Genomic DNA, 21,743 nt, shown 5'->3' with positions numbered 1-21,743 from the left:
AACAAGCCCAAAAAATTCCAGAGCAAAATTTTATACCGAATTTCATTGCCAAAAAGTGTATAAACTCCCCCCCCCCTCCCTCCTTGGTTCTTACTATTTTGATTAACCCTTAACGGTTGGGGGGGGGGGGGCGTTGAACACCCCCCCTCCGTTTTTTTCTATCTCATTTTCTTTGTGTGAAAGATAAAGAGCCCAAACTGCAAGACTTTTTAAGTTTGGGTATGACACATAACTGAGAGTTGAAATTTTTTGCATATCTCCATCCTGGCAGGCACAGGATGCCAGCAAACCTGGCAGGGTCATCCAGGTAAAGAGCTAAAATATTTTTTTGACTAAAACAAAGCATTTTATCATACCAAAATACTAAAATATCCTCTAGTAGTACATCCTTATATGAAATACAGGTGTCCAAGTCACTTTCAGGTTCCAGGTATGACCCTGCAGGTCCTGATCCTCAAGGTCTCCAGAAATCTTTAAAAGGCTCCTGTGGTCTCAATTTTTGACTTAGATACTTCAAATTTTAAACTTAAGCTTTTCTTACATGTCTACATAACGTATTAAAATTTCATAAAGAACCGCCGCCGTTTTCCCGCCGACCGCCGACTGCGGCGGCTGGCAGCTGCCAAGTACAGCTGCGGCCGCTGAAATTTATATTTTGATATTTCTAATGTAAAATTTACATAAAGATAAACATTTTCTGGAAAAAATTGTTATTCTAGCTTTTAAATTTTTAAGTAAAAAAAGACCTAAAAACAAAGGTTGTTAAATAAAAGGGTAAAGGAAGCGAAAATTGACTTAGACTTATAATAGGTCAAAAACTCATTATGAAACAGGGGACTTGCACAAAAAAATTTAGCTCTCTAGCTCTAATAGGAACTGAGATAATAGGGTGGGGCATTGAACGCCTCCCCCCCCCCCCCCCCCCCAACCAATTAAGGTGCGGCAAGGGGCCCGACTGTAAAGGGTTAAGCTAAAATTGAATGCACCCAAAATATATAAATATACCTATATAAAATAATTATATAACTCCTAGGTGCTAAGCAATACAATTTTAAAAAGGTTTGTGTAACAAGTATCAAACTTAAAATTCATGATAAAACTGCATTTTTAAAACTTGTATTTACTTCAGAGGATAGCTCAAAAAATAATAATAATACAAAAACGTTATATACCAATATGAAAACTAGAGGTTATGAGCTTTCCAATGGTATGCGTAGCATTTTTCTACCACTTCTAGGTGCTGAGCAATGAAATGTTTAAAATGTCTGTATATTTCTTTGCAGGCTTGACAATGTGAATTTTAGGTTAAAAATAGCTAAAATCTTTTTCCCGGATTTTCTCCCAAGAAGGAACGCTTTTGATTTCGTTTTTTGCATTTTTTATTAGTCTATATATGTATATATCAGAATCTGTAATAATCTCAGAGAGCCTGTTTCAAAAAACTGCTTTTCCCTTCCGGCGACCAGTGTTAGGTGTTATTATTTTGATCTATAGAAGGGGTAATTTTATGTATCATTGTTAGGGATGCATATCAATTTATCTGACATTGTCTTATCACTTTAGATCCCTGGGTTTCAGAAATCGACTAAGCACTTTTAGGGAAACCGCCTATTAAATGACTTACCGCAACTGTCATATGGTCCAGATTCCATCCATATTGTTGTAATATTGGTCGCAGCACATCTTCAACCTTCTTACTTTGTTTAGCTTTTACTCCGATACATTTCCTAAAAATTTTAATTTTAAAAAGGCGATGCTTTTATACATTTCATTCATCCTTAGCAACGTTGTGGAGCCGAAGCTTAAGCCTTAATTTTCGTTAAAAAACGGCTCTGGCTCCGGGTTAGCTAACTAAAGAGATTTTTTTATTAATTATAATTTGGTTACTCTGTTTTGTCATGTGCAAATGCCCCTTTTAAGTTTTTCAAGTCCATTTTTGTCAAAAATTGAACTTTTAAAACCTTCAAAAGTCAAAACTAGACGTGGGGGGAAAATATGTTGAATTTTTATTGATTTTAGGTCGGAGCCGGTGCCAAATCTGGAGCCGCCATCTTTACAGACGGCTCCGCGGAGCCTAAGCCGCACCAAAATCAAACGGCTCCGCAACGCTGATCCTTAGGGAAGAAAGGGGCAATGGTCCCAAAGTTTTCTAACCAACACGAAATCATCGTTTGCTTAAAACTTTGGATACTTGAATGAATTATTCTTAACTATTAATGTCAAAGCTTTCAAAAAAATAATTCTAATATACAAAGGGGTAATTTTGGTTGTAATCATTTGGGATATATGTTAACAAATTATCTACCATTGTCTTATCCCTTAATATCCCTAGTCAATTCATTTTCAAACTCTCAATCAATCATTCTAAGCGCAGTCTTACCTATTAGGAAGCTCGACACTGAATAGTACCCTGGGCTCGACCCTGACCTCGGCCGAGGCCAGGCTGACCGCATCCTCGCTCAGGTCCAGCGGCTTGTCGCTGCCCAGCACGAACGCGTCGAAACTGGTGAATTTAAGGCCGCGCTTCTCCAGGAGTTTGGATATCAAGGATCTGATTGTCTCGCCAGGGCTGGGGGTCACGACTGTTGTTGCTTTGTCTGGCAGGATAAATCTAAAATAAAATGATTATCAGCTCAGGGATCTAAGGGGATAAGACAATTAGACAATGGCCGATAAATTGAATTACATCCCCTATGATACACAAAATTATTCCCTCTGTAGATTACAATTAGTTGCTGAAACTTGTAGATCAGCAACTAAATAAACCAACCATTAATATGACGTTTTCATATTCGTTGACTATCTGGAATAGTCCCGTAGAGAAAATCACATTTCCCAATACAGACGGACGAGCAGACATAAAAACTAATTTAGTAGCTTCGCTATTAACATACAATGTGCAGCTATCATTACTCCACTTACCGTGTTAAAGAACTATTATCCCCGCCGCTATCAAAATCTTGGCCACCTGACTCCATCGAAGCCCGGGACTCGGACCCGCCACCGCCACTCATATCGGCGGCGGGAGGAGTACTTGTAACGGCGTTGGCGGCTGATACAGCCGTCAACGGCGGTTTCTCATGACTAGAGCTCAGCCTCCCGCTACCACCGTGGCCAGGTAAACGGATTCCCTAGAAAAACAAATAACATTAATTTTAAAAAACTTTGATTATGTATCTTATTAAAATCCTAAAACAAACTTTTGTACAAGAAAGAACTATAGAATGTGACAAGGATTAGATGCGACTAATCGAAATATATTCCTACTATTGAGCTGTGTGTTTTTCTATGGATAGTCTCTTTTCAACACCAGTGCCGTCTATTATTCTGATTAAAATTATTTGCGAACCTATATGAAGCTTAAATGAAAAGGAGAACAATATCGGTTCAGCGGTTAACTAGATCACACAAGACATATAGACATCACTTGTAACTTTTATATAAAGGATAGATATGAAATTTTTGTCAGTTACAGACAAACGAACATACTTTAGTTTTAGAGCAGTTACGCTATAATACTGATTTATCGCATCGTATCAAAGACAGCTTTCCGTGGTTATTAAAATGAAAAATTATGCGATTAAAACCACTTTTGTTGGCCCCAATAACACTAACATTAAAAAAGAAAAGATAATTGGTTGAAAAGTTTGGACCCAAACAATCTATGTATAAAAGTACCCAAAGTTTTTGAGCCAACAAATAAGACAATGTAGTTTGGACACTAGTGTAACTAACCTTAAACAACGAAATTCTCTCTTGTTCAGCCCTATCCTTCGACTTAGATCTATTCCTTCCCCAGGGTAATATGGACTTGCGCCGGCTTCCTTCATCCTTCCCTCCTTTCCCCGCCTTCCCTGTGCTGTTATTTCCCCCGCCACCGTCTGTGGATAAATTCAGCGGTACGTTCAGGTCAACGGCTAGCTGCGGGTCAGTCTGATCCTGGCCGTTAATGGGTAGGGGAGTTCCGCCCATGTCTGCCAGTAAACTGTCTTTGTATAGATCTGATTTTAAAAACCTAAAAAATGTTACCATTAAAATGTGTTTCTTTAGCAATAACGTACAAAACGTACGTTGCGATGGAAAAACATAACATAGCAAAAATAATTTTGCCAATGCCTTTTCCGCAAGTCGAAAACGACTGTTAATGAAACAAATTTAACGTTGTTACAAATAGAGTATAGTTAAAATTGACACTTTTCCATGGATAGTAAAAAATATAGGCCTAATTCTAGAGATTAATCCTTATTTTACTTTATTTTATTGAATCTCTACCTATACATTGAAAATTCCTACTATAGAAATACATCATACTTTATTGCTCTTTTTCGTCCAGTTTACCTTGAAAAGCTGTCAAATTTCATAAGATTGTAGATTTGTTTCTGTGCAGTTTCAAACAGATCTGGGCCAGGTGGATTCTCCTCAGAACACTCCTAGGTATTCAGGGATATTGGTATGGGACAATGGATATATTCATTTTTTTATTGTCCTGAACTTTGGGTATTATTACGAACACAACTTTATGGTATAGTCCCTTTCGTGACATCGCCTCTTAAGGGGCGTTTCGTCGTATTTTCACAGTAACTTTTGGTAGGTTATGGTAGGTTACTTGATTGCCCCGCAGGGTTAAAGCCCCCTAGAAATGAAAGAAAAGCTATTGCGAAAGTACGACGAAACGCCCCTTAAGAGGCGATTTCACCAAAGGAACTTTACCCCAACTTTTTATTTTGTCTAAATTAACTTTGGGTACTAACGCAGAAAAATAAGACTTCTAGCAGACGAAGCTTCCTGAAAATAAGTATCATACTCAAGCAGACAATTTAAAAAGAATAGGATATAGATTAATTTACCTGTAATTTATCTTGAGTAATACTCCTTGCCACGGCATCAACGTTGACTGGTTCTGTAGCAGATTCAGACATGTGAGTGTCAAAAATTTCCTTAGAGACCTAAACAAAAATAATACCTACATCATCAAGTTTGGCACGGGATTTTCATGGATAAGAAAATGGACTATAAATTGATGTTCATCCCAGATGATGATAATTAAAATACCAATTTAACGACTATGTAAATCAAAATTATTGGTTGATTCTGTTTGGAACCAGCTAATCAAACAAAATTAAACTTTTAAAATTAAGAGAAAGATAGCTGTCTTTTCATTTCATGTAAAGAAATAAATAAAAAGAACAATAGGTAAATTGTTTAGACTTGAATCCTAAAAAAAAAACTAAAATCAGCGAAGATGGAATGTTCAGACTTTTTGGGGGGGACTTTGTTTTGGAGGTGCCAAAAAAATACACAAAAGACTATATAGCAATGAAAGTTATTTTACAATTTGTGGAAAATTAAAAAATCATTACCTTCAATCTTTCACTGTCCTCCTTGATTTTAGTATATCTTTGACAGGCACACCAAAAGTAGATATTCTCGTGGCTGAACTCTTTCTTCAGAAACTCGGCAAACGTGTGGAGGCCGGCTGGGTCGGCCAACAGCTTGTCAAAGTCGGCCGCCCATCCGCCAACCCGGCCAATGTCCTTCTCTCGAGCATTTGCCTATATCAGAAAACTTTTAATTAGGATAGAAAATGGATGACAACATCTTCAAGAACAAAGAAATCATGGATGGACCATGAGTTTAATAGCTAAGATGTTTAATATTTACATTTTTTTAACAAGACTACTGACTACCTAACAGACCGACAGACTAAGTAAATTGTTGTACTAAATGCTTGTTGTTGGGTATAGAAAATATTATTAAGAAATTTCAGCAAAGAAAAGTAAATTATCCCTACAGCGTTACGGACGGAATGACGGACAAATTGAATTATTTAGCAGCCTCGCTACTTTAACATGACGGGAATTACCTTTTCCTCGTTGCCAAAAGTAGTTTCTCTGATGGATTCAGAGTCAGATTTTCGTCTGGCACGGATTTTAGCTGGAGCCGCCGCAGGTTGTTGGCTGTTGCCAGCCTCTGGTAGACGCTTTCCTGCAGGCAGCAACCCCTCCAAGTCTCCAGGTACAGATGTTCTAATGAAAATAAGATCTCAGTAAGTATGCTATAAAATATAATTTTTTTACAGATATACAGGGATCTAAAGGGATAAGACATTGGCCTAAAAATTGACGTACATTATCCCTTCTTGTAGTGGTTGAAATCATTGAATCAACCCTTATTCCTTATTTAGCTTTAAAATAAACATTTGAGAATAAATTAGTGAGTTTTAGAGGATCTAACAATATAAAAGTTTTGATATTTCTAATATATCTCTTAAGAAACTTTTGTATGTAATGCAACTATCCCTTACACCCTGAAAGAAGATTTTTTATCTTTTATATTAGTAATTCACTAAAAATTATTTTATTCATAAACCCCTCATAAGAATATTTTCTTCTTATTTGGCAGACATTTTGTGTTTATTATTAACGCTTCAAGACAGGGGTGCTCTGGTCTTTCAATTAATAATTTCAAACTACCTTTCAAGAGCATCGACTTCAATCCCTTCTTCCTCAATGCTCTCCTGCTGTTGGCGATGGCGGCTCAATGTTGAGGCCGCCGAATGCGGCGCTGAATCCAGCCGGCGACTAAGCGTTGAGGCGGAAGAATTTGGCGCGGAAAAAGCGTCGTAGTCGGAAAATTCAAACATACTCGACCTATAAAGATATAATCAGTAGAATTGGAGGTAAAACTGGATAATAAAAAGACTAAAATGATGCCTTTAAAAATTACATAATTAATTTGGGTACCAGTTAAACCAAAGGATCCACATGTTATAAAAATACTTTGGGTACTAGTGTCCCCTCCCTCCCTGGTATTTACATGTAAGACTTATTTAAGACTCTAGATCTTGGCCTAAGTTTAACCAAAGGATCCACAGGATATTGATCACCGGGCTTTAATACTTTGGGTACTTGTGTCCCCTCTCTCCCTGGTATTTACCTGTGAGATTTATTTGAGACTCTAGATCTTGGCCTTAGCTTAACCAACGGATCCACGGGATATTGATCACTGGGCTTTAATACTCCTCCATATAAACCCTCCTAAAAATAAAATTATAAAAATTCATAGATTTTCTCAATTTAATTGATAGATTAATTTTCCAAAAGTTATGAGTTAATTGCTTTCTCTCAAAGTTCCCGTTAAGCACTGAACCCAACCCCCTTATTTTGAAATATTCTGAAAATAAGCGGCAAGGCTTAATTTCTCCCTCTATAAGTAACCTCTGAGAAGGGGGGGGGGGAGGGCATAACCAAGTGGGGCTACCTAACCTGACTGTGACCTGTAGTAAAAAACAAACTAAAAAGCTAAAAACTATCCCCTTTATGTTCACTTAGTTTCAAAAATAAGAAATTGAGGGGGTTTAGTGCTCAACTGGCACTTTGAGGTATTACCTCTTGCAGACTAAGCTAAAGTCCAACTTCTTACCAAGCTGTTTATTCTGCTGCTACCCTTCTATTAATAACTATCAATTAAAATTAATTTATAGGTCATACCTGCCACCTAGGCTTCGACAGGGGATTCGTTCTAGTGGAGTTATGGTGCAGGTTGACCCAGTCAGCAATGCCAGCTGTTCTGGCAGCATCCTCTACCTGGCTCAGGTTTGAATCAGAGCTGTAAAGGAACCTGAATATTTAAGTTATGTTTTAGTACAGGTTGACCCAGTCGGCTATGTCAGCTGTTCTGACAGCATCCTCTACCTGGCCCAGGTTTGAATCAAAGCTGTAAAGGAACCTAAATATTTAAATTATGTTTTAGTACAGGTTGACCCAGTCAGCTGCAGTCCTAGCAGCGTCCTCTACCTGGCTCAGGTTTGAATCAGAGCTGTATAGGAACCTATTTATTTAAATTATGTTCAATCCAGATTATATCAAAGAAAGTAAAGCCAAAGCTAACTTATATAATATATATAAATCCTATATGACAAATATTTAAAATCACAAAGGTTTGACTAACACACTGACAGACAGATAGTTGGACACAGTGATACTGAGTCAAAAAATTTTGATCATTTCTTTTTTTAGTGGCCTATAAATTGAAAAAAAACGCCACTTTTCTTTGAATTCTCACAAAATCTCAGGGAGGAAGGGAGGGGACATTATACTACTATCCAAAGTTTTATAACGCTGTCAAGAAGGAGTAACTTTTTCATCAACATTAGAGTTTTATATTATGAATTTATCGTCAAATGTCCTATCCATGCAAAAACGTTTACCTTGCTAATGGAAGACTTGACATGAGGGGGAGGGAGGGTGGGCCAACACCATCCACTTCATCCCCCTCGCTCCCAGCCCCATCCCGTTTGTCCTCGCCAGACGGGAAAACGTCGCCCGCAGTCGTGGGGAGTTCCTCAAGGCTACGTGCATAGCTCCGCTCTATTTCAGTAAACTTAAATTATTTTCCGCCATTTTAATGAAGTTTAAAATATAGGATCTAAGGTGTATGGATTAAAGGGGTAGGGAAGAACATTAAATAGCCTAAAACCATCCTAATAATATAAAATTATAATAGCCTTAAACCAAATATAACAGGGATGAAGGGGGCAATTGACTGTAAATTATAATGGTACTAAGAGTTTTATAACAATGTTATCTTATTCGTTCCATCCTAAACTTTGACTTACTTAATTTTTGTTCCAAACCAAAAGTGTCCAAATCTATCAACCTATAATTTTTTTTCTACAAAAGGGAGAAATTTTGTTTATCATCATTGGAGATATACGCCGGCCAATATCTTATCCCTAAAGATTACTGAAAAATAATATTTAAGCATTTATGCCTGAAGCACTTGGCGTAGGAGTTCCCGCAGTTCTGTCAGGCAGCTGACGGAGGTTTCCAGGCAGCGGCGGGAACCGCCGGCGGTCTATTTCCGCCGCCTCGCGCTGCTCAAACTTTTCTTTGATTAATCTTTGTACATTCTGCAGACCAGAGTCCTACAATAACAAGGATGACAACATAATTGAAAGCAAAGCTTAACAAATAAGATGGACATACTGTTGCAATACTCTCAAGTAGACTTTTCAAGAAAATCCAATACAAAATTTTTCGTCTACTTTTTAAAGTAAACTCTGTATGTATAATTTGTCTATGGTGTAAATGCCGCGTTGTGCGCAACAGTACAAAAGTACGGCGAAAGTATCCGGAATGTAGTTTATAAATTCAATGAAAGTACAGTTTAAATAATTTACACATACATGAGAATGAAATAAATGTAGTGTAACAACATTTTAATATTGCAGAATATTAAGATGCCTGAACGAAAATTCCGTACAAATCTATAACGAGCTATATTTACGAAAGGACTGACCCTACTACTTTATATTATAAGATTAAGTCCATCAACTAGCAAAGTAGAGACACATTATGTCGTCGTAGTAACAGACTGACGTATGAACATAAAGTGACAAAAAAGTAGCTGCGCTGCTAACATAGCAAACCAACCTGACTAGATAAAGAGGAGAGATGACGTTCAGCCAACTGTTGTGAGCTTCGCTTCAAGTGTTCGTGTTTGTCCTTGAGAAAGAAAATTTTAAAATTAACTGCAGTCTTTCAGAAATGAAAAAAGATGACTGTCCTTTCATGAACTAACATATAAACCCCATAGAATGTCTAAAACTAATTTCTGAAACTTGTAAACTAAAACAAATGAAAACTCTATGAAAAATAGACAATTTAGCAGCTAAACAAAAATTGATATCCAATTACTGCATAGAATGATAAGCCGAGATAATGAAAATCCGATAAAAATTGGTTGAATGAAACAATTTTAATCTACAAAAGGCTTTATTTTGTTTTTTATTATTAAGGATATACATTGTATATCAATCGATAGTCGATTGTCTTATCCCTAAAGGTCCCTGAGTCACTTAGCCATTATATTTCATGCAAAAAAATCCCCTGACCAATGATAATCTTGTATTAGTCCTACCTGTAAATATTTGTGCATGGATAACCGGATATGCTCTGCACTTTGTAGACATTCCAACCTAAATATAAACAACATTAGTGGTGCTTTCCCTCAAAGTGCCTTGTCTAGCACTGACCCCCCCCCCCCCCACCCGTACTAGTAAGAATAATTGTAAATAAGGGGAGGGGGGTAGATTTTATCTCTATGCCTAAACACTGCTGGGGGGGGGGGGGGGAGGGGATTTTACCCTGCAGGGCTATCCATGTCTACGGCCATACCATGTTGAAAGCACCAGTTCTCGTCCGATCACTGAAGTTAAGCAACATTGGGCCAAGTTAGTACTTGGATGGGTGACCGCCTGGGAAATACTTGGTGTCGTAGACTAACACTTTATATTACCTCTCACGAGATTGTTTAGTCCTTTGATTACACCCATTAACCTGACATTAAGTAAGAATCGTAAAAAACGACCAAACCCCCTTTATTTTCATTTTATTCTAAAACTAAAAGGGGAGAGGGGAAGCTTTAAAAATTCTAATCATTAATATGGTAGGATTGTTTCTACACTGTTTTCCTACTAACCCAATTAACGGTTTAGCTATCTAAACTTTATATATCTATTTGTTTGTGTAGCCTTGTTTCTTAGTGTTTAGACCTAACTAGGAGAAGGACGAGACACTTTTGAATAACCACTAGGGCTATCAAGCTCCACGCTCAAGTACATTATGCCTTGCCTACCTGTCTGAGTTGAAAGAAGTATCCGGAGAGGCAACCGGATTATTACTACTGCTGCCTATAGCTGGATCTGGCATCGCCCGGACACCCAGCTTATTTCCGCCGCTGCCGCTACCGCCGCGTCCTCCACGAGAACCGCCACCACGGGAATCTTCAGCCCTTTCTTCCTCCCTCTCATCACCGCCTCGTTGTTGGTGATGACGTATTGCACTGTCCCCTTGTTGGGCCTAAATATTAATCAATAATCAACCATGGATATAAAGGGATAAGATCATAAGACAATGACAAATAAATTGATGTACATCCCCCATGATGACATACTAAATTACATCTTCTGGAGATTAAAATCAGTTGTTAAAACGTTTGAACACTCTACATAATTAACCAATCAAACAAAATTTAGAAACAGTACTCCAAGTTGTAAAGCCAACGAATAAGAAAACGTTAATATAAAACTTTGGGCACTAGTGTAATAAACAGCCCATTGTCTTCTCTCTCTCTGGATAGTACATGATAATTGTGTGTAGCGAAGGATCTTGGTAACCACTGAACCAAATAGAATTTGCTTAACAGAGAGAACAGGAACTGTACTGGTTTAAGAGAGATATTTTATATCAATGGACACCCACATGCCATCAAAGCTATTAAAAAAATTAAGATCTCGGTAAACTCTGAACCGACTAGGTTGTAATTCGAAGGTTGTTTTTAAGCAATGCTAAATGGATATAGGATACCTTCTCCTGCTAAATTGTCCCCCTCCCCCCCCAATTTCTAGAATTTTTTTTATATTTTTTAATTACCTTATTATTTTCATCTCTAAAAACTATTCCACTGTCACTATTTGATAAACTACTAACACTTGCAACATCCTTAAAATAAAATAGTTATACAGTAACTGCAGTCATAAACTCAAAAAATAAGTTAGTAAACAAGGATGAAAACATCCGTAAAGCTGAGGCCTACCTAATCAAAAAGTCAGATATTACAGAAAGGAAAAAAATCGGACAAATCTATCCTAAGTACCATCCTGAATATAGGATGCTTAAAACGGAAATATTTAAATTTCAAGACTTAATTATAGAGATGTTTTGTTTACACCCAATCTTTATAGAAATAATTATTCCTAAAAACTCAGATTAATAGGATGATTAGGTATATCATGTAAAAATAGTTAGAATCAAGATGTTTTAATGGACATACAGACATTTGTATGGTGATATAAACACTTTCTGAACTATATCTTTGCTTTTTAAAACTTGGATGTTGATTCATCTATCCATTGTCCAATCACTTCCTTATATTTCCTACCTGATTTTGAATATTTTGATTAGTTTGCTCGCTGCTAGGATGAACTCCTTTGATTGAAAATATCACAGATAATATTGGATCCGCGTCCAGTGGGAATTCCAAACATTCACCTAAATAAACAAGTTGTAGAGTAGCTGCGCTAATTAATTATAAATCATATCAGTATGGATAAGACAATAGACGATAAATTGATATATATAAAAATTAAACAGAATTACCCCCATTCAAAATTGAATAAAAGTACTTAACGTTTTTGATCCACCGAATAAGATGTGATTTTAAAGCCTTGTTTACCAGTTTAATTTACCAGGGATATAAAGGGATAAGACAATGGCCGATAAATTGATGTACATCCTCAATGATGATTCACTAAATAACCCCTTCTGTAGATTACGATTAGTTGTTGAAACGTTTGGACACTGAAATTAGTTTACCAGCTAATTAAAATATAATATTAGTCACCAAATTTGTTGAGCAAACGTATAAAAAACATGATAATAAAACTTAGGGAAAAAGTGTAATAAACAGCCCATTGTCCTCTTCCTCCCTACATTTTACAGTCCTTTCCTGTATTGTAATAGAGTTGAACTAACCTTTAGAATTAAAAGTAGGTTGAATATTGAAGACTCTGGCCCGCTGGATCCGTTCGTGCTGGCTACTTGTGGGCTCTACCATAAAAACATGGCAGGAACAACTATCATCCAAGTCAGCCTAGATAGATAGATACATAGAAAGATATATAGTGGATAGACAGATAGTAAGAAGTTGCATATGTATTACCCCGTCCCGGATTTGAAAAATTTTGTTAAAATTTTTGCCCCCAGCCAAAATATGGTTGATTTATGCATAAAAATGACCCATGCAAAATATTTTTTCTGTAATGCAAAAATTGCGACGGTACAAGCACTGCAAAGTTTTTAAAATCTGAAAAAAACCCTGTTTTTATGGCTTTTTTGGGGCTTTTGTACCATCCCAATTTTAAAGATTTTTACAAAATTTCAATTCGAGTGTGTTGATATATACCTGAAATTTACCAAAAAAAATGGGGGCAGTCTCAATTATAACATATGAAGGTGTAGCAAGTTATCTACTAAATACAAAATTGTCAAATTGCATACATATATAATAGGGTTGGGCCGGATACTTTTTTGGACAGATATTGGATATCTGGCTGATTTATAATGCCGGATATCCGGCATCAGGCCAGATATCTAGCAAATATCCGGTAATTTGGCCGGATATCTGGTTATTCGGCCGGATATCCGGTATCCGGCCAAAAAGTATCTGGCCTACCTCTATTATATAAGTATGAAATTTGTTTGATACAAAACTATCACTTCTGTAGATTAAACTTAGTGGTTGAAACGTTTATAAACTTTACTGAATAAACCAACCAATCAAAATTCAATAAAATTCTCAAAAGTTGTTTACCTAATGAATTAGAAAAACAATTATAAAACTTTAGGGACAAGTGAAATAAACAGTCCAATTTCCCCTCCCTCTCTGAATTATACCAGAGTGTACCAAAAGTCTAATAATAACTAGGGAGACAGAGCACAATAGGCTGTTAATTACACTAGTCCCCGAAGTTTTAAAAATTATTTTATTTGTTTGCTCAACAACTTTTTAGATTGTTTGAAATTTTAATTGGTTTAATAAGACGTTCCAACCACCTATTGTAATCAACAGAAAGGGTAAGTTTGTGTATAATCATGGGGTATATAATTATACGTCCATTTATCAGCCTTTGTCTTCCCTATCTAGATCCTTGTACCCAAACACTTTCACATTTATTACATAACAAGAAATAACACGTTATTCAAGAATCTAAAGGAATAAGACAATGTCTAATAAATTGATGTAAATCCCCAATAATGATACAAAAAATTATCCCTTCTGTAGATTAAAACTAGAAGTTGAAACTTTTAAACACTCAACTTAATAAATTAACCAAATAAAATTTACTGAATTTCCTCAATGTTTTAACCCAAATGTAAGAAAACACCGTTATAACACTTTGAAGACTAATTTAATAAACAGCTCAATGTCCCCTCCTTCCCTGAACTATACAAGAGTGTATCACAAGTCTAATAATAACTAGGGAGGGAGGGGACATTGGGCTGTTTAATACACTAGTCCCGGAAGGTTTATAACAACATTTTTTTTTATTTCTTGGCTCAACAACTTTGGAGACTTTTATTGAATTTTAATTGGTTGGTTCATTAGGTTTAGTGATCAAACGTTTCAACCACTATGTAATCAACAAAAAAGGGTCAGTTTGTGTATCATCATGGGATATAAAAATAAATTTATCAGCCATTGTCTTATCCCTCTAGATCCCTGTACCCAAAGTCTTATTTTTATTACATAACAAGAAATAACATGTTACTGAAGGATCTAAGGGATAAGACTATGGCTAATGAATTGATGTACATCCCCATTAATGATACACAAAATTTTCCCTTCTGTAGATTAAAATTAGTGGTAGAAACGATTGAACACTCAAATTAATAAACCAATCCATCAAAATTTATTGAAAGTCCCCAAAGTTATTAAGTCAACGAATAAGAAAAGGTTATTTTCAAACTTTTGGGACTAGTGTATTAAACGGCCTATTTTGTCCCATCTTTTTCTAATACTTATTAAATGCAAATCTTGTCTATAATATGAGTCTGAACGAACTCCGTAAAGGTTAGCTCTTTTATTTAATCTAAGCAAGTTGAAATTTTTTGATTAAAAACTTTGGTTGATGATTCCTGTAACAATAAGGGTTTAGAAAGTGTAGCAACTCTGCAATCGGTACTTCTGCTTTATAGCTTTCGTTTTCGATATATTAAAGACGTAAGTTTAATGCAAATTATTGCCAGTTTCCCAAGTGCCAAGTCGAGCACATACCCCCCCCCCCCCCCCCCCATCTCCCGACCTTGAAAAATGGAAGGGATACTTTCTAGTTTGTTTCTTAATTATATAAGGTCAGGTTAGGATAGTTTATATTGGGTACCAGGGACCCTTGCAAGTTAATAAAAGGAGGGAGGGGTTGTCAGTGATCAAAAGACACTTTGAGGGAAAGCACCGAACATCTTTTATAAGCTAAGACATCTTTTTCCATTAAGTCAATACAAAATTAACAGAGATAAACAATGAATAATGACACATTAAAAGATAATGTTAAAAATTATCTAATTTTCACAAGAAGAGTTTCTCCTTAGTACTTTCTAGCGGTAACGCTTCTAAAGGACTCTTGGGCACCTGAGAGAAGGGTCGATCCTCTAATTTTATTTAAGTGGTAATAACTGAAACATTCCCTGGATCAATCAGAAACTTTACTGTAAAGAAGAAACAATTGCATACATATATAATAGGGTTGGGCCGATACTTTTTTAGCTGGATACCGGATATCCGGTTGATTTCTAATGACAGATAATCGTTATATGGCAAATTACCGGATATCTGGCCGAATAAAAGAACATCGGCCGAATAACCGGATATCTGGCCGGATAACCGGATATCCGGCCAAATAACCGGATATCCGGTCGAATAACTGGATATCCGACCAAATAACAGACATTTGCCGGATATCCGGCATTATAAATCAGCCAGATATCCAGTATCTGTCCAAAAAAGTATCCGGCCCAACCCTATTATATATGTATGCAATTTGACAATTTTGTATTTAGTAGATAACTTGCTACACCTTCATATGTTATAATTGAGACTGCCCCCATTTTTTTTGGTAAATTTCAGGTATTTATCAACACACTTGAATTGAAATTTTGTAAAAATCTTTAAAATTGGGATGGTACAAGAGCCCCAAAAAAGCCATAAAAACAGGGTTTTTTGCAGATTTTAAAAACTTTGCAGTGCTTGTACCGTCGCAATTTTTGCATTACAGAAAAAATATTTTGCATGGGTCATTTTTATGCATAAATCAACCATATTTTGGTTGGGGGCAAAAATTTTAACAAAATTTTTCAAATCCGGGACGGGGTAATATGTATAGATACTAGCATCTACGCCCTTGAAGAGGGGGGAGTTGAATTCGATAACCCAATTTTTTATTTTAGATTTTAAAGAAAAATATTTCTTCTTGTGGGGGGTAATTCTTTTTTTCTTGGGTGGGTTGCGGTACCCTCCCCCAAAATAGTTGAAAACCTTCCCAGGACCTATGAAAAGCTACCCTGAAAAGGAGAACCATTATAAACTTTGGTTACCACTGTACTAGTGTAATAAACAGTCCAATGTCCCCTCCCTCCCTACACATACCTGTCTGGTTACAACACCAAAGAACCTCTTGTCATCCTCGCATACTCCGCAGAAACTAATTTTATCAGCCTAAAAAATATTTTTAGTTATTAAGGGAATAATTAAGTATAATCCCTTGAATGAATGTGTTATATAACAAGGATGACAACATCCATAAAAGCGAAGCTCTGAAACGATAGGACACACGGACATTAACACTTGTATAGTGTCAGAACTGAATAATCAGAATATAAATGAAGAGTCAAAGCAAAATTGTGAGTAAATTTGTTGAAAAACTTCTTGATACAGGATAATTTTTATGGACATACTTACATTTTTAGGACTTGATTATAGAGTTGCTTCGCTTATTACATTATACTTTGTTGTCCCAGGAATCAATATACCAAAAATCAGATCAATCGGATAATTAGATCACATAAAAATTTGTTGTTAAAAAAGTAAAATCAACATGTTTAAAATGGACGTACGGACATTTTGATGATTATAGAGTTGCTACGCTTTCTAAATCGTACCTAACTATTAAAGGAATCACCATGCAAAATTTGAAATCGATAGGACAATTCTAACATGCCTAATTAACATTAAAAGCTATCAAAAAAAATAGCTAAGGACGGACCGACCCTAATTATAGAAAAGCTTCGCTTGTACACATATTGTATGAATGGGCAGCTATTTTTTCATTTCATCCATAAATAAAAATTCGACTTATCCCAAATAATTGAAATCAAAGGTTGAAACTATATCGTCTAAAACTTCGTCGCTCGCATACCTACTCTGCAAGGTTAGACTTGTGATGAAGAATAATTTGTTTGGTTGAACAAAAAACAAAAGTAAGCTTTATCAACCAATCAATCTACCTATCTGTATATCTATCTATCTATCTACTCACCATAAACTCTGCCAGGTTGGTCGCGTGATGATTGATAAGAATAATTTTGTCTGGATGTATAACAAAAAGAACTAGGGTGTGAACTTTTTTCTCAACTCTCAGTCGGCGGATACAGTTTCTAATATCCTAAAAAAATTATACATCTTAAGAGATAGTTAATTTCCAGGAAGGGGGGGAGGGACACTGGATTGTAAATTTCACGCGTACCCATACTTTTATAACCACGAATATCTTATTCGTAGATAAAAAAAATTGTGTCATGTACACTAATGTATGTACACTTTCAGGCCACCAAATCACTGGAGAAGAACAACGGGTTGCCTGCGGCTCACTGCGGCAGACATTTTAATTTCGCGGTTGCAAATAGCAAATAAAGATTTTCATTTTTCAGACCGCTTAATTATAATGTCTGCCGGCTCTTTAGAGAACTAAGCTGTCCAGAATTAATATACAGGTACAGCTAAATTCTCTGAATAACACTAACCCTTTTTCTTTCCCTATTAATAAATATTGTATATAAAATAACTGGGGGGAGAATAGGACATTAGTATAGGCCGGGTGAAGCTAGGTTTCAGCCACCTGGCCAAAAATATAACATATCTTGTTTAGGATAAACATCAAGAATTCCATAATTTCCAGAAAACCATTAATGCCCTGCCCGCCTCTCTGGAGACCCTAACCGTACTCCCGTCCTGCCAGCAGTGCACCCTTTGGATAACCTCTGGAGATTCTTGGGGTAACTTTGATCACCCCTGCGTTGCAGATACAGGTAGATTATCTTTGCTAAAGCTGCTCTATAACTATCCTGTCTGTAAGTCTCAAACATCTCGGGGGATACAGCATCCTTCCCAGACAAGTTGGGGTAATTTCATAGAATTTTAATTGGTTGGTTCAAAACAGGTCCAAAAGGGGTAATTTTCTTTTTAAAGTTGGGGATTCTACCTCAACTTCTAAAATAATACATCAAAATTTGAGCACAAAACAACAAAAAATTACGCCAGTTTCCATTAAAGTCCCTGCCGAGCACTGAGTCTCCACCCCACACTCATTGTTAGGATTAAAATGGTTCCACGCCAAACGTAGGAGTGGAAAAACATCGGAGTGGACAAACGCAGGAGTCCAAAACGTCGGAGTGGGACAAACGTCGAAGTGGACAAACGCAGAATTTTTGGGACAAACGTCGGAGTGGACAAACACAGGAGTCCCAATTTTTTTTAAATTTTGCAATGTCCACTCCGACGTTTGTCAACTCCGACTTTTAGGACTCCTACGTTTGGGGTAGGACCATTAAAATGAATACAAGGAAACAAGTAAAGTTTATCGTTGGTTTGTTTATTATTTTAGGTCAGGTAAGTTATATTGCGTAGGAGGGTTGGTTATCCGAATCCAAAATCCGTGCAATCTTTAAATCACAAAGTAAGGTTTGGTTGAGTAAAGGTAAGCAAATGGTTGCTGTAGGGTCTAGAAAAAGGAGAAAAGCTACTGTGAAATATAGTACCCGATAAAATCTAATCTCATATGTAATTTTTTTTTAAAAAATGCCTTTTAAAATATTGCTAGAATCAGCAATCCGGAATCCGAAAATCCGGAATCAAGCAAAAAGATAAGAATTCGGAATCCACGGATTTATCCGTTTCATTTTTGGGCGGATTTTTGTAAGAATCCAAATCCGGTCCAAAACCAAAAAATTGGACGGATTGCCAACCCTATTGGGTAGCCCCGCAGGGTTAGGGCACCGCACTAATGGGCCCCGTTTAAAACAAGAATTACAAAAAATTTTTTACTTACCAATGAAATTCCTTTATGTTCGCTAAAAATATATAAATGTACTAGGGTAAGGGGGGGGGGGGGGAAGTTTCGGTAAGGGGCTATTCTCGGTAATTTCGACCTACCTTCATTAAATGACCTTTTTCTCCATGTTCCTTTCAAATGACAGAAAAAAACATAAAAGCAAATTTGTTCCTTATTAAATTGCCTACAAAAAAGTATAAAATGAATTTTTTGTGAGATGAATATTAAGGGTACTTATTGGGTCTCAAAGTCGGACGAAAAATTTTTTTTTCCAAAAATTTTTTAGTAGGTGTGTAAAGATCGACCTACACAAAAATTGGTAAGACTTAGAGCTGATCTGAAAAACTTTTTGAACTAGAAATTGCCCGCTTTTTCCAAATCCGTTGAGAGCTTTAAAATCGGGTTAATATTTTTTTCAAAAATGACCAAAGTTGGCGCCGGGGGAAAAATCGGTAATTTCAAAAGAAATTAAAATTCAACTTTTAAGGTCATGTTTTCATGTTTTCTTTTGTCAAATCTATTATTCCATATGGACTTTTTAAGAATTAGGCCTAAAAATGAATAGAACAGATAAAAAACAAAAAAAAAATTAATTTTATTTTTAGAATCAAAATTTTGCGAGGAAAAAATCAAAATTTCTGGTCCTTTGAAAAAAAAATATTTTTGACATAGGAGGAATAGTCCGATCTTTATGAATTTTTTTGTGGTTAATCCCAATCACCTATACTAATTATGATTTATTACGCTTGTTTGGTCGTTTGGCCCTTTTTCATCGATTTTTTTAAGGTTAAAATGTAGTCAAGATTTTTTGCAGAGATGACACTTTTGCTTCAAATTCAAATTTTGAGGTCAATTTTTAATCAATTTTCATGTTTTTTGGGCTAAATCTATAGTTCAATGTGAGCTTTTTTAGGATCAGGCCTAAAAAGTAATAAAATACGTTTTTTTCTTATATTAATTTAAAGTTTTAAAAAAAAAAAATTTCGAAAAAAAAAATCGAAAATTCGCGTCTTTCAAAAAAATTCATTTTTAACATAGAAGGAATAGTCCGATCATTATGAAACTTTTTGTGGATAATCCTTATAACCTATACTAATTATGATTATTTATGTTCGACTGGCCGTTTGGCCGTTTTTCATCGATTTTTTTTAGGTTGAAAAAAATTACCGATATTTCCCCCGGTGGTGGGGAAATATCGGTAACTTTTTTGCGGTCAATTTCGGCCAACTTCTAAAAGTCCTAGGATAATGTCCTTTTAGGACCTGATAGTCCTTTCCGTAAGCTTTCTACTGGTCTTGGTTTCATTTGAAAATATTAATATTTACCCCATTTTTTTTCAAAAAAACCGAAAAAATACCGAAATTTTCCCCCCATTACCCTAGAGTTGTGCCATAAAACAAAAAAAGGAGATTTATACTTAAAAATGTCATTTTGAACAAGATTACTTTTTATGAAAACTTAAACCTTTTAGCCAGATAGAAATCTATTTACTAAATACAAAGACTGGAATTTGTTTTCTATGGGCGATTTCTCAAGGTAGACTGTAGACCTACTAAAAGCTTTACTGTAAAAGGGATCTGTTCAGCAACAAACACTATAATATATTACTTTTATTTAAGAATAAAATCAGTCAGTCTATCTATCAGTCAGTGTGTCATTTATCCATCTATCTATCTATGTATCACCTGTAAGCCGCCAGCCGTGCTATCCAGACTGAGTTCAATGGTTCCCAGGTATCCAACCACAGCTTGTAACAGAGCACCGCCAGTCTCCACCTCGCGATTCCCTCCGCAACCGACTCGAGAACGGCGGTGCCGTGACCCATCCTGGCCGCCAGGGCCACCTGTCAAAAAGTTGTGTTTTAGTTTGTTATTCAAATGAAAAATGAGAGTCACAATATTACACATTAGCGGCTACGGCCCTAAAGGCCTCTAGGAGCACTTGCTGGAAGTTTTAAAATTAGTTTTTAAAAAGTAAAACTTTGAGGGGAAGGTATTTTTTACAAGAAAGATTTCTCTTGGGATGGAAGGGTGATGGAACAACCCCCAAAAATAGTTATAGATCATACTACGAACTATAAAGAGGAAAACCATATCGGTTCAGCGGTTAGCAAAATCCAGCTTCTTAGTATAAATAGTATAAGGGGGGGGGAAGTTTGTACAGTTATAGGAAATGAAATTCAGTACCAAATTTTGCCCTGGCCGTTTGGGCTTGTTTTTATAGTTATCAACCTAATTCTTTTTGTAAGCGCTCTTATATGATTGGATCTACCTGTAAAACTTTAAAAATTGAAATTTGGGACTTTCCCTTAAAGAGGCTAGTGAAGCAAAAGACCCCCAAACACTAAAATTTTAAGTTCTGAGTCTATTTTCTGAGATATTGAGACGATTTTTTTTAATGAAAACACTTTTTAACAAAACCGAACTAAGTAGCCAATACAAATTTCATTTTGGGACTTTCCTTCTAGGGGCTAGTGGAGCAAAAGGCCCCCCAAACACTAAAATTTTAAGTTCTGAGCCTATTTTCAGAGATATTGAGATGATTTTTTATTATGAAATTTTTTTTACAAAACCGAACTAAGTAGCCATTACAAATTTCATTTTGGGACTTTCCCTTAAAGGGGCTAGTGGAGCAAAAGACCCCCAAACACTAAAATTTTAAGTTCTGAGCCTATTTTCAGAGATATTGAGACGATTTTTTTAATGAAAACACTTTTCAACAAAACCGAACTAAGTAGCTAATACAAATTTCATTTTGGGACTTTCCTTCTAGGGGCTAGTGGAGCAAAAGGCCCCCCAAACACTAAAATTTTAAGTTCTGAGCCTATTTTTAGAGATATTGAGATGATTTTTTAAAA

At 36.0% G+C, this 21,743-nt stretch overlaps 1 protein-coding gene and 1 non-coding gene across 2 annotated transcripts in view; one reads left to right on the top strand and one right to left on the bottom strand.

Annotated features, from left to right (window-relative positions):
• LOC145304400 (regulator of G-protein signaling loco-like) overlaps positions 1-21,743 on the bottom strand; it is a 49,259-nt gene that overhangs the window by 21,209 nt on the left and 6,307 nt on the right. The window contains exons 11-32 of the mRNA XM_080146283.1: positions 20,572-20,729; positions 17,096-17,221; positions 16,207-16,275; positions 12,537-12,654; positions 11,944-12,053; positions 11,436-11,504; positions 10,639-10,862; positions 9,922-9,979; positions 9,435-9,506; positions 8,773-8,926; positions 8,210-8,369; positions 7,491-7,620; positions 6,937-7,037; positions 6,474-6,650; positions 5,864-6,026; positions 5,361-5,552; positions 4,848-4,946; positions 4,339-4,430; positions 3,736-4,015; positions 2,923-3,131; positions 2,381-2,611; positions 1,625-1,727 (exon numbers count right to left, since the gene is read on the bottom strand). Coding sequence (XP_080002409.1) covers positions 1,625-1,727; positions 2,381-2,611; positions 2,923-3,131; positions 3,736-4,015; positions 4,339-4,430; positions 4,848-4,946; positions 5,361-5,552; positions 5,864-6,026; positions 6,474-6,650; positions 6,937-7,037; positions 7,491-7,620; positions 8,210-8,369; positions 8,773-8,926; positions 9,435-9,506; positions 9,922-9,979; positions 10,639-10,862; positions 11,436-11,504; positions 11,944-12,053; positions 12,537-12,654; positions 16,207-16,275; positions 17,096-17,221; positions 20,572-20,729 — 3,095 coding nt within the window. The remainder of the gene's footprint in view (positions 1-1,624; positions 1,728-2,380; positions 2,612-2,922; positions 3,132-3,735; positions 4,016-4,338; positions 4,431-4,847; positions 4,947-5,360; positions 5,553-5,863; positions 6,027-6,473; positions 6,651-6,936; positions 7,038-7,490; positions 7,621-8,209; positions 8,370-8,772; positions 8,927-9,434; positions 9,507-9,921; positions 9,980-10,638; positions 10,863-11,435; positions 11,505-11,943; positions 12,054-12,536; positions 12,655-16,206; positions 16,276-17,095; positions 17,222-20,571; positions 20,730-21,743) is intronic.
• On the top strand, positions 10,165-10,284 carry LOC145304860 (5S ribosomal RNA). Its single transcript, XR_013874302.1, has one exon. It is a non-coding gene; the product is annotated as a 5S ribosomal RNA (ribosomal RNA).

This window comes from Acartia tonsa, chromosome 13, assembly GCF_053477335.1.
Source record: "Acartia tonsa isolate MP-2025a chromosome 13, ASM5347733v1, whole genome shotgun sequence".
Classification (NCBI taxonomy): Eukaryota; Metazoa; Arthropoda; class Copepoda; order Calanoida; family Acartiidae; genus Acartia; species Acartia tonsa.
This window is presented reverse-complemented; position numbering and strand designations above follow the sequence as displayed.